General features: G+C 39.2%; 1 protein-coding gene across 1 annotated transcript; it reads left to right on the plus strand.

Moving 5' to 3' along the window:
• The first annotated feature begins 6,155 nt into the window (after positions 1-6,155).
• LOC119722404 (mitochondrial import inner membrane translocase subunit Tim29-like) lies at positions 6,156-11,414 on the plus strand. Its single transcript, XM_038192500.1, has 2 exons — positions 6,156-6,279; positions 8,421-11,414. The coding sequence occupies exons 1-2, from the start codon at positions 6,165-6,167 to the stop codon at positions 8,903-8,905; spliced, it is 600 nt and encodes a 199-aa protein (XP_038048428.1). The 5' UTR covers positions 6,156-6,164; the 3' UTR covers positions 8,906-11,414.
• Positions 11,415-11,727: the final 313 nt, after the last annotated feature.

An 11,727-nucleotide genomic window follows, 5' to 3' on the forward strand; every position in this document is an offset into this window, starting at 1 on the left:
AGGAACTTTGGGAATTGGGGAGGGAACGAAAGTTAATAATTTTTACCATGTTGTCCTGGCAATGCCTTGTGCATTGGCAATAATAGCGTCAGATTAAGTATGAAAAAAAAGGTTTTGGATTTTATTTGAATAATGCAAACTGAAGACGGATGAAGACGGACCCCGGAGATGTTAACAGAAATGTCAAAACTATTGAGAAGAACGACACCCTTGATGGGTGCTACTATTGATTAACACGACACCCTTGATGGGTGATACTCTCGAGAAAGACCTCACCCTTGATGGGTGCTTCTATTAAGAATTGCGATATCGCCAACAAATTAATTTTATAATGTTTTGGATTACTATTTGAATAATGCAAACTGAAGAATCAGCGAAGAAGACGGACCCCCGGAGATGTTGTCATATCAATTAACAGAAATGTCAAATCAATGGCATTGCCTTGAGCTTTGCCGCATCACAACCATAATAAGTTTGCTTATTATTTTTGTATAAAGACAAAGGAATTACCTTAAAGAATTAATGGTGTAAAGATGTTCATTATGCATTCATTAAAACTTTTGCGAAATAATTCTGTAAACTGTTGTTGGATAATGTCCATTGGAATGCCGTTAAAGTATATACATGTATTAAGACAACGCCCTTGATGGGTGCTACTATTGAGAAGGACGACACCCTTGATGGGTGCTACTATTGCGAAGGACGACACCCTTGATGGGTGCTACTACACCCTTGATGGGTGCTACTGTTGAGAAGACGACACTCTTGATGGGTGCTTCTATTGATTAACTCGACACCCTTGATGGGTGCTATACTATGGCTTAACACGACTCCCTTGATGGGTGCTATTACACCCTTGATGGGTGCTAGAAGAACAACACCCTTGATGGGTGCTACTATATGACAACACCCTTGATGGGTGCTACTATTGTGAAGGACGAAACCCTTGATGGGTGCTACTATTAAGAAAGACCTCACCCTTGATGGGTGCTACTATTAAGAAAGACGACACCCTTGATGGGTGCTACTATTAAGAAAGACCTCACCCTTGATGGGTGCTACTATTAAGAAGAACGACACCCTTGATGGGTGCTACTATTGATTAACACGACACCCTTGATGGGTGATACTCTCCAGAAAGACCTCACCATTGATGGGTGCTTCTATTAAGAATTACGACACACTTGATGGGTGCTACATCGCCAACAAATTAATTTTATAATGTATTAAGTTGATGTAATTAAGAGATTTTTTTTGTAAAGAAGACAAAGAGAGTTAAAGATAACAATAATGTTTTCCAAGGAACCTCTCCGCACGATTCTTAATTGAAAATGACTTCAAAAAGATAACATGTATAAAATGAAAGGCAAATATCCTCAAGGGTAGAATAAATTAAAAAGGAAAAATTCTGGAAGCGGAACCGTGAAAACGAAAAAAAAAATGATTGTCAATAATTTTGTTCGATAAGACGATAGATATCGACCTCCGGGTATGTTAAACCAGCGTAATGTATCGTTCGCTAACGATTACGAGTTCGTGTTGAGTTTGAGCGCGAACATGGTTAGTGTCAATCATTAAATTGTGTCTATCATTTTACCAATCATTTGTCCGATTTGTGTATAGAAAGAAAATAAGCCGATGGATCTGTGGGTATGGATTAAAACAACAACAAAATGTATCGTTCGTTCACGATTACGAGTTCGTGTTGAGTTTGAGTGCGAACGAAGTTAGTGTCAATCATTAAATTGTCTCTATCATTTTGGCAATCATTTGTCCGATTTGTGTATAGAAAGAAATAAGCCGATGGATCTGTTGGTATGTATTAAAACAACAACAAAATGTATCGTTCGTTCACGATTACGAGTTCGCGTTGAGTTTGAGTGCGAACGAAGTTAGTGTCAATCATTAAATTGTTTCTATCATTTTGACAATCATTAATTATGTCAGATATGTGTATAAGAAGAAAACAAGACATGGACCTGCGGGTATTGATTAAAACAATAAATGTATCGTTCGTTCACGATTACGAGTTCCTGTTGAGTTCGAGTGCGAACGAAGTTCGTGTTCGAGTTCAAGTGCCAACACAATGACACGAGTTCGGCTTCGAGCTGAAACTTAAAATAATGACGAGCGTGAGCTCGTGTTTCGGGTCGAGTACGAAATACGAGGACCCGAACGTATTCGAGTTCAAGTACCGTAGAATCGAAGAAATAAAATTGGCTTGTCAATCATTTTTGTGTCGATATGTATAAAGGAAAAAAATGAGACGATGGATATCGACCTGCGGGTATGGATTGAAATAACCAATATATCGTTCGTCAATTATTACGAGTTCGTGTTTGAGTTCGAGTGCGAACAAAGTTCAATGGGTACAAGTAACGTTAGAAGACGACATAATTAATACATGGGTCCTTAAACTGCGGATGATTTTTTTGCGAAATTTTGATAGGGCCATGTGTAGTAATCTTTTAATTGATCTCCGTTCGATTGAAAATGATTTTCAAAAAGATGACATAAATAAATTGGAAGGTGATAATCCTCAATGGTAGTGAACAAATGAGGATAAATCATAGGTCGTGGCATCTGAAACAAACCTGATTGTCACTTATTAGTTTGCCCGATATGTGTGTGGGAAAAAAATAAGACGATGGGTATCAACCTGCTAGTATGGATTAAAATAAGAAATGTATCGTTCGTTAATGATTACGAGTTCGTGTTTGAGTTCGAGTGCGAACAAAGTTCGTGTTCGGGCTGAAGTGGGAATAAATTTATACGCGAGTTTGAGTTCGGAGTACGAGTATACGATAACAAGTTCGTTTTGAGTTCGAGTGCGAAAAAAAATACTCGGGTTCAAGTTGGAAGACGATTATGTACACGATTACAAGTATTTAAAACTGCTAAACCGCGTAGCACTTGTTATGTCTAGGAAGGATTTTTATGTTGAAATCATAATGGGGCCATGTGATGTAAATCATTCTGCTTCTCTTCCAATGTGCAATATCTGCAAATTGTTGTTTAATCTTACACGATTTTGTCTCCTGCTTGACATTTAAAGACAATGATTGTGAAATGTATAGGGTCATGTTTGTACGAAATATTTTTTTCCCGTTTGTAACAATTCGTGTTGGACATTTAGGGCCATGTGTATGAATGAAACTTTTTGAAATGCCAATCGCGTCTATCATGCGTTTTCTCGTCGTTCTACATTGATTCTCATTGTGAAAAAAAATATCATGGGGCCATGACTGTGTACAAAACTTTTGTAATATGTAACATCCGCATTTTTTTTTGTTAAATCTTGCACAATAATGTCTCCTGCTTGATATTTGAAGACAATGATTGTGAGATGTATAGGATCATGTTTGTACGAAATATTTTTTCCCGTTTGTAACAATTCGTGTTAGATATTTAGGGCCATGTGTACGAATCAAACTTTTTGAAATTCCAGTCCCATCTATCGTGCATTTTCTCGTCGTTCTATATTGATTCTCATTGTGAAAAAAAATCATGGGGCCATGTGTACAAAACTTTCATCGCCGTTTTGTAGAGATTTCTGCCAAACCCAATTTTCTTGCGTTGATCTTATTATTATGACATTATTTTACAGGATTCCAGGGCCATGTGAACGCGTCTTACTTCGTTTTTGTAAAAAAAATCTGTCTTCTTTATCATGCAAAATTATTTTAGGGTCATGTGGTGCCGTGAAGGGACATGGGTCAAGTATTAAAAGCTATTTTGCAGCTTAAAAACTCTAATGTTGGATCTAAGTTTTCTTGTATACTCCACGTATTCCTCAGTGTTGTAACTTCACCGTTGTGTATGGAGTGAAATACTCTATAGGGCCATGTTTAAAAATCGACTTTATTTGTCCGTGTGACAAAATTTTTCTTGGAGATCTATTGTTTAAAAAATGTTCTACTACTATTAGGGCCATGTGCAGATCTTACAGATTCCTTGCAACATGTAACGCGTGAAACGTAATCAGAATGATGGTTTCAACGACTCCACGATTATTTTGCGACATGAAATAGTCTCTGATCCTTGTAGAAATGTGTCTTATGAACACTTCCTTATTGTTTGATTTCTTCATCCAATATCTGATTCGCAAAGATGGATAATTGCCAATTGTAAATCAGGTGTAATGACACCTGTTGTGTCGGATACGCCTTGTGATCGCTCTGTAAAGTGTATAGTCACAATAGCCTGAATTTAGAGGGTGAAAAAAATGTGCATCAAGTGATTTTTAACAACCACCATGGAGGTTTGATAAAGTCTGATAAGTCCGGTCACAGCTGATCGGCAATATGAATGCTGTTTCCCTTTGAACCGATGCGCGTTGCTTTGCCAATTCGGGTATTTTATCATCTTCGCAACCATGCAGAAGACTAATCCATTTTAGTAGAATGAACTATTAGAACTTTCTTTTTAAACGGTTAAATCCACTACAATGGTCAGGTAAGGGCCACTAGTTGGATAATCTTCACCGTCTGTATGTAAGATACTTTGCACCCAGTTAGGCCTAGAGATGTAAGAAGGGATATAGACCAAAATCAAGTTTCTTTTTTTCTTTATATATATCTTTCTAGTGGTCAGGTAAGGACCATTAATATGCGTTTTCCTTCTCTTTATACCACAGCACCGGTCACAAATCTGACCAGAAAACCACTGTACATTGTACTAACAAACCCTAGCTCTGCTAGGAAGATTTTTTTATTTTCAGCAACTTGCAATTAGATTAGGAGGTCCAGTTAGCCAGAGTGCTCATGTCAGGAGCTGATGACACGGAGGAACCGGAAGCAGGGAGGAGGAACACCGGATGACTGAAGACCCTGCTTGCTGGGCATCCCATTACTGATTTCCCAGGTAAAAATATTAATGTTAGTTTCTTTTCGAAAAAAACCGTCTCAGGATGTTTCAAGGTGTTCTGCTTGTCGTGTCTGCGATTAATTATACCTTATTTTAAAAAAAATCTAGAGGAAAATGAATTTAATGTGAAATAATAATCACAATTTCACAAATCCAAAGAGCAACAGGCGCATAATTGTCCCGCACACATTTTCTTACATGTTCCTTCTAATCTTTTGGCAGAGATAACGGTCTGCAAGATCAATCTGGGGGCGAAGATACGATGACTTCTGTATCCCAATGAACCGGAAGCAGGGAGGAGGACCGACGGAAGGACTGATGACCTGCTTGCAGAGCAAGTCTTCACCAATTCTTGAGGTAAGTTAGCAAAAGGGATCTAGATGTATTTTTAATTTATTCATTTTCATTTTTTGTCTAAGTCTTCGGGAAGTGGCAGATCAAATTTACTATGACATATCCGATAGTTGGGTTGTGCTTTGAATGTGGAAAAAATTTGTAATATATTAGATATATTTCTTTTATCTTTTCAGATTCCTCTTGCTTCGTATAAGCAGCAGAGACGATGACGATTTTTTTCAACACTCGACCGAGTTTTAAAATAGCTAGCTCCTGGAAGTTCCCGTACGGTATACAACGTCGTCACATTTTACATTGGACTCCACTTTAACGTGTAGCTCATACAGTGTCAAACCAAATAGAAAGGAAAGGGGAAATTTGTACACCACTAGGTAATGACTGTCACTATCAGGTCTCCCCATTGAAAATATGATGCGAGCCCCCCCCCCCCCCCCCCGTGTCCGGAGAAAAAAGGTATACATTTCAGCACACCACCCTAAATACATTTCTTGATCCACCCCCGTTAGCGCCCCCCCCCCCAAAAAAATATATATACATGTATAGGCTCTTGAACCGCGCCTTCTCTCCCCCCCCCCCCCAGTTTTCACCTGAGCCATTCGCAACAAGGCCTCAGACCAGCATCTGCAAGGACTGATGCAGCTGCGTAACCAGGGGCGGATCCGACAATTAAAACGTTAGGCTATTCCTTTTAACCTCTGAAATAAGATTGTTAGAGATTGTTAGAGATTGTCTTTCCACTGCATTATTTACAATGTTATCCATACTCTCTGTTTATATTTTGTTCATTTTCTTGTTTGGAATTGGAAATAAAGTTAAGTTAAGTGACACCCCGTGCGTTGTCGCCTGTAATCGGATAGGGGTTTTGAAAGCAAGTACGCCCTCTATTGATTAAATGCATATAATGCATTTGGTCAATAGAGGGCGTACTTCCTTTCAGAAACATGGCAGCCTCCATGGCAGGACGAATATCAAAAAGCCATTTGCTTTTGAACACGCTATCTAGGTCAAAAGTCACCATTCCCGAACGATTTAAGGAAGGATGGCCTGGTAAAGCAGGTAGGTCAAGTAGTCTGGAACACTTTCACTCATTCGGTGTAGGAATGTTGTATCCAGACGCTACTTTCAGCCATGTCAGCGGTTGTGTACAAAGTCTGATTGCAGAATACCCCGCCACGCGAAAATTACCCCCTAAAAATAAATGGCTACGCAGTCGGAAAATGATGCAGAAATGTCCAAAGTACATGTAGATGTCGGGAAGTGGATATGTTGTGCCCATTCTTGAAAATCACGCATTCTCGAGAATGGGCATGCACATTCTCGAGAATGGGCGCGCATTCTTAAGAATGAGCGCCCATTCTTAAGAACGAGCACGCGTTCTTAAGAATGAGCGCTCATTCTTAAGATTGGGTGGGAATATCACGTGCACAATTTATGAATTTTGCCCAATCTTAACAAACATTGCACGACATAATTATGTTAAATGAATTGTATAGCGGTTAAAAGGGAACAATTCATATAAAGAGGAAAGAAAATGTTCTATGCTTCTGTACTCGTATAACTACGATAATTTGAATCAAATTAAACCTGTTATTATTGCTTTTTTCTTCCCACTATGGGAAGTTTTTTAATAACGGAGGACTGGGAACTAGTCTGGGAAGTGCTTTGTTTAGGCTAGACAAGTTACAAGTCCCTGCATGTATCATATGCGTGCCACGAAAAAAAAACGATGTCCAGAAGCTGCCAAAATTGCTCTTTTGACTAGATAGAATCCAGCTCTGCGACGTTATGATGGGATGTGAACAATAAATTGGTGGCAATTTAAATGGGAAATAGCATTAGCACTATGGGATGTCACAGTATTCATTCTCATTCTTCACATTCTTCATTCTTACGTCCCCCCCCCCCCCCCGCTTTTATTATCCCAAAAATCAGAATTCTTTGCACTAGTATTATTATGTCTCTTATTTTTTCCCGGTCCCCCCACCCATATCAATACGCCTTTACTTATCATATCCACTCTACTTTTCAGCGCCTTGCGTTGCAACAGTATAATTATGGAGAATCAGTGAACGAGGATTCAGCTAGACTTGCCAAGCGCAGCCGGTGCTCGGCATCGACAAGACCGTTATCTTGTCGCGCATTCTCAAGAATGTGCGCTCAATCTGGAAGAGTTATTTTTTGCCAAGATTGAGCAAGGATCCAGTTGCACATTCTCAAGAATGTGCATGCCCATTCTCGAGAATGCGTGATTTTCAAGAATGGGCACAACAGATACACGGATACAATCAATATACGGGGTGGATTTGAGCGCTGGAGTGGAGGGTCTAAAGAGGGCGCTATTTCCCTGTATTAAGAAATGCGGCCAGCAGGGACAACGTGAATTGAATGGGGAGCAGGGGTTAAATAAATCTAAGTCCAAAGTAGGTGCCAGGAAGTGGATACGCGGATACGGGGTGGACTTTATTTTTAGCGGAGGAAAATATTTTTGAGAACGAAGCATCCATTTCCATGTTGGAAAATAACGAAGGCAGAGACAACCTGAGTTGAATGGGGAGCAGGGGAAAAACGTCTAAGTCCAAAGTAGGTGCCGGGAAGTGGATACGCGGATACGGGGATACGGGGTGGCACACGCGTGTGGTTTTGGGGAAAAACGTCTTAAGTCCAAAGAAGGTGCCGGGAAGTGGATACGCGGATACGGGGATACGGGGTGGCACACGCGTGTGATTTTGGTTGGGCATCCAAGCGTGACTCCGTATCCGCGTATCCGGATACGAGGTGGGATAGGTGAGTGGCGGGGTATTCTGCAATTGTGCCGATTAATACTATGGAGAGTCAACATGGTCAAAAAGTATTTTCCAACAAAACCTTGAAATGTTTCTCAGTCCCAAATTCATGTCTTCTAAAAATGTTTCCAATGCCTGACCTTTGTTGAGATGAAGAGATGATGAAAAAGTGGCATCAGGATGCAACATTCTTTCCTTTTCTCGTGATACAAAGTCACGAAGAGAGCATTGAACCAGACGAAGATTTGTGACGCTAAAATTTGCAGTTTCAGAAAACACTCACTATGCACGTTCAGTGCTGGTCAATACTTTATCCGTAGTAAACGCACCAGAATTTCATTCTCTGTTTGATTTATGGTGAAAAATATTACTTGAGCAATATATAAATTTGTTTTTTCTTCTTTTTTATTGCAGGTGCCTACATAGCTAATATTTTCCGTGATTACAAAGGTGCTACATTGGAGATATTTACCGATGCTAGGGACCGGCCCATCAAAGCTGCAATCTATGCGACCCTCGTGAGCTGTACCGCAATAGCTGCCTGGAACAACCCCGACAAGAAGTCTTACGAGAAGGCCATTCTGAATGCCAGTAATGATCTCGCTCTCCTGAGCGACGCCATTCGCAACAAGGCCTCGGACCGGCATCTGCAAGAAGTGATGCGGCTGCGCAACGAGGGGCGGATCCGACAGTTGAATCTAGTTGTGTGCTCCGTCATGTGGAGGGACGATTACGGCCCGCTGCTGGGGCTGTACGACTCGCAGTGCGAGTACCTGCGGCCGGGCTGGCGAGACTTTGACAAGCGCGTCCTGGACGTCGGGTTCATGAACCGATGGTACTACTTGGACAAGGCCATGGTGGAATACGACGTTAACGAGGAGGAGTTTGCAAACAGTTAGCGTCATTCAATGTGTAGATACTAGTGTTGACTTAACGTTCATAACAAGTCCTTCACAAGTCCTCACAAACCCCCACAAGTCCTTACAAATCCCCACAAGTCCATCACAAGTTTATCCATCACAAGTTTATCCATCACAAGCTTATCCATCACAAGTCTATCACAAACTCATCAAGTTCCCACCCAACATCACAAGCTGTTTAATTTATACTTGTTCATCCCCCGATACTTGTGACTGGACGTGTGAAAGACTTGTAATTTACGTTTGACCGGACGTGCATTATGAGGAACTGGTGATGGACTCGATTACATCACTGTACTTGCACCTTGATGAAGTCAAATATATACAATGTATGGCACACTGTTTTATTACAAGAGAATACAGAGAAGTGTAGGTTTTTTTGTGTATTGACCTTCTGTGTCTTAGTTCAAATACAAACCAGTTTCTTGTTCCTGGGAAAGATCTCCATACCTTGGCATCACTTGACACCCTATGCACAAACCCCATATGAGACTGGTCTGAAAAATTCCAAGGGTTTTCTCAGTAAATACTTAAATTATCGTTTCTAATGGCCGACAGGTCACTTGTGGGAAAAAGTAGTGATCTCCATGTACAGAATTCTTCCCATACTTTGTAAAATGTTGCATAAATATTATCTTCATCTATTGCAGTTTTTATTCACCATGTAACAGCATAGTCTGGAAAGAGGTCGATGTCTGGACATCACTTGACAACCTGTGCACAAACCTTATGAGACTGGTCTGAAAAAATTCTAGTGTTTTCTCAGTGAATGCTTCTACATTTTTCCCGCTAAAATTGACTTTTTAGGACATGTTATCGCTTTCTGATGACTGAATGGTCACTATAGGAAAGATGTCCGTGTATGGAATTGTTTTCCTTGTTTACTGGATGAAGCTGCTGTTGTTGCTGAAGTATCAGCAAAGGAGTCGAGAAAATGGAAAAGTCCTGCAATCGAGTGTACATAAATGCCTAAGAGAGTTTACCCATTTCTATTGGTCGAGAGCCCGCCACATGGCTGGTTTGAAACAGTTGATTAAGACCGGCTGGCTGGTCTCTTAAACACTTTTTCAGTGTCACATGAAATTTGGACTCCTAAAAATCCAGTGCCTCTTGCCGTTTTATTGGTTGAACGTTCACAATCCTCGCGTAGGCATGCAACAATACTACCAGTAAGTCAGTATTTCAGTCCTAAATTCACAAAGCACAAGCACAGCTGCATTCTGCGGCACATCGCACAGTAGGCGTGGCACACTCGCCAATCCCCATATAAGGAGGTGTTAACGACTTACTTGCAAGCTGGACATGCCATTATAAAGCTAGAGTTGTTTTTTTTTAAATATGATGTAATATTGTTGAACAAAATCGTTCGAAATTTATAATTTTGATTTGTTTTGACTTTTGGACTTTTAAATACAAAACATGTATATGCCTTCGGTTCGGGTCATTATTAGCATCCAGACTCCAACAGGTCTAGATAGATTTGTAAAAGCCAGCAAAGCACACATTTATTCCCTTATTCAAAATTATAACTTGTTTTTAAGGAAAACAAAATTGTGGAGAAAATTTAAGTTTTTAAGGTTAACCTTACATTTTTTTAAGAAGATTTTTCACCGTAAAAAATTAAAAGGGGTTGAAATTAAATTCACAAGTTTATGATCGATTTGAAAATCATAAGGGGTTAACTTTGCGTTTATCAAAAATGTGCGCAATTTGATTGTCAAAGATCCAAAAAGCCAAAGGGTTTACCTTACGTTTGTGTAAATATTCTCATCAATTTAAGTTTTCTCCCCCCAAAAAATAAATTCAAGGGGATTAGGCTTTTCAAGTTTCACAGTACAAACTTTACGTTCCCCTAAAATGGGATTTATATTGTAACAGTTAAAAATGTTAACCCCAAGGAGTCGCCAAAGTTTTTTGTCAAAAACAAAACAAAACAACAAAACAAATGTGACAATAAGCAAAGCATATTGGAGATTTTATTTATTTATTATTATTAACCAAATACGAATTTCAAACATAAATACCACGCAGAGCAACTATCATATACATAAAAATCTAAACCTGTCGGAATTTTTACACAATAATAGAAACAGTTTGCAAATTGTCACAGTTTTGACATTTTAAACAATAAATGTCTTAAAACCAAGTATGTCTGTGAAACAGTTAATTGTGCATTATGAACCTTCAGTGTTGATAAGCTGTTAACCATATGTTTATCAAGTTGCAGTTGAATTTTTGAGCACTGTGTAATTTTTTTTTTTTTTTTTAAGTCAATTGCTTCCTATTTAAAATTTATACTTCTGTATTTATTCAAATCGCTAGGTTATATCTCATGAAAAAAATTCTGAACTTCACAAGCTTTGCACAACATGTAGGCTACAATTAAGTCTGATCACATGGTACCACCATACTTAAAAACTATATATGTACACGTAGTCTGTTAATACTGTATATACAAATGTACAATAAATTTGAATTGCAAACAGAATTTTTGTGTATACATTTCATAAGTGTTTTACTTCATCTACGTTTCATATGATAAAATAAACAAATTGGATTTTCTAATTCACCAAAGTTAATGTTGCACCCCCCACCCCCCCCCCCCCCCCCCCTCATTTTGTTTTGGGGAATTTGGGTCTTTTGATCCAAACTTTTGCAACAGTTAATCTGATGACGTGTTGCACATGTAGTCGCCCTGAATTGTATTAAAGGGAATATACAACATTTGCTTTTGCTGTAATTTTCAGAAATGGATGGATTTGGGGGGTTAGTATTTTATAGCAAATATTGTTGCAATCACT

This window comes from Patiria miniata, unplaced genomic scaffold (assembly GCF_015706575.1).
Source record: "Patiria miniata isolate m_02_andy unplaced genomic scaffold, ASM1570657v1 HiC_scaffold_15, whole genome shotgun sequence".
In the NCBI taxonomy this organism is placed as follows: Eukaryota; Metazoa; Echinodermata; class Asteroidea; order Valvatida; family Asterinidae; genus Patiria; species Patiria miniata.

Coding starts and splice junctions, on each gene's coding strand:
- LOC119722404 (XM_038192500.1), top strand. CDS start 6,165: ATGGCAGCCTCCATGGCAGGACGAATATCAAAAAGCCATTTGCTTTTG. Junction 6,280..8,420: donor AGGATGGCCTGGTAAAGCAG/GTAGGTCAAGTA, acceptor TTTTTATTGCAG/GTGCCTACATAGCTAATATT.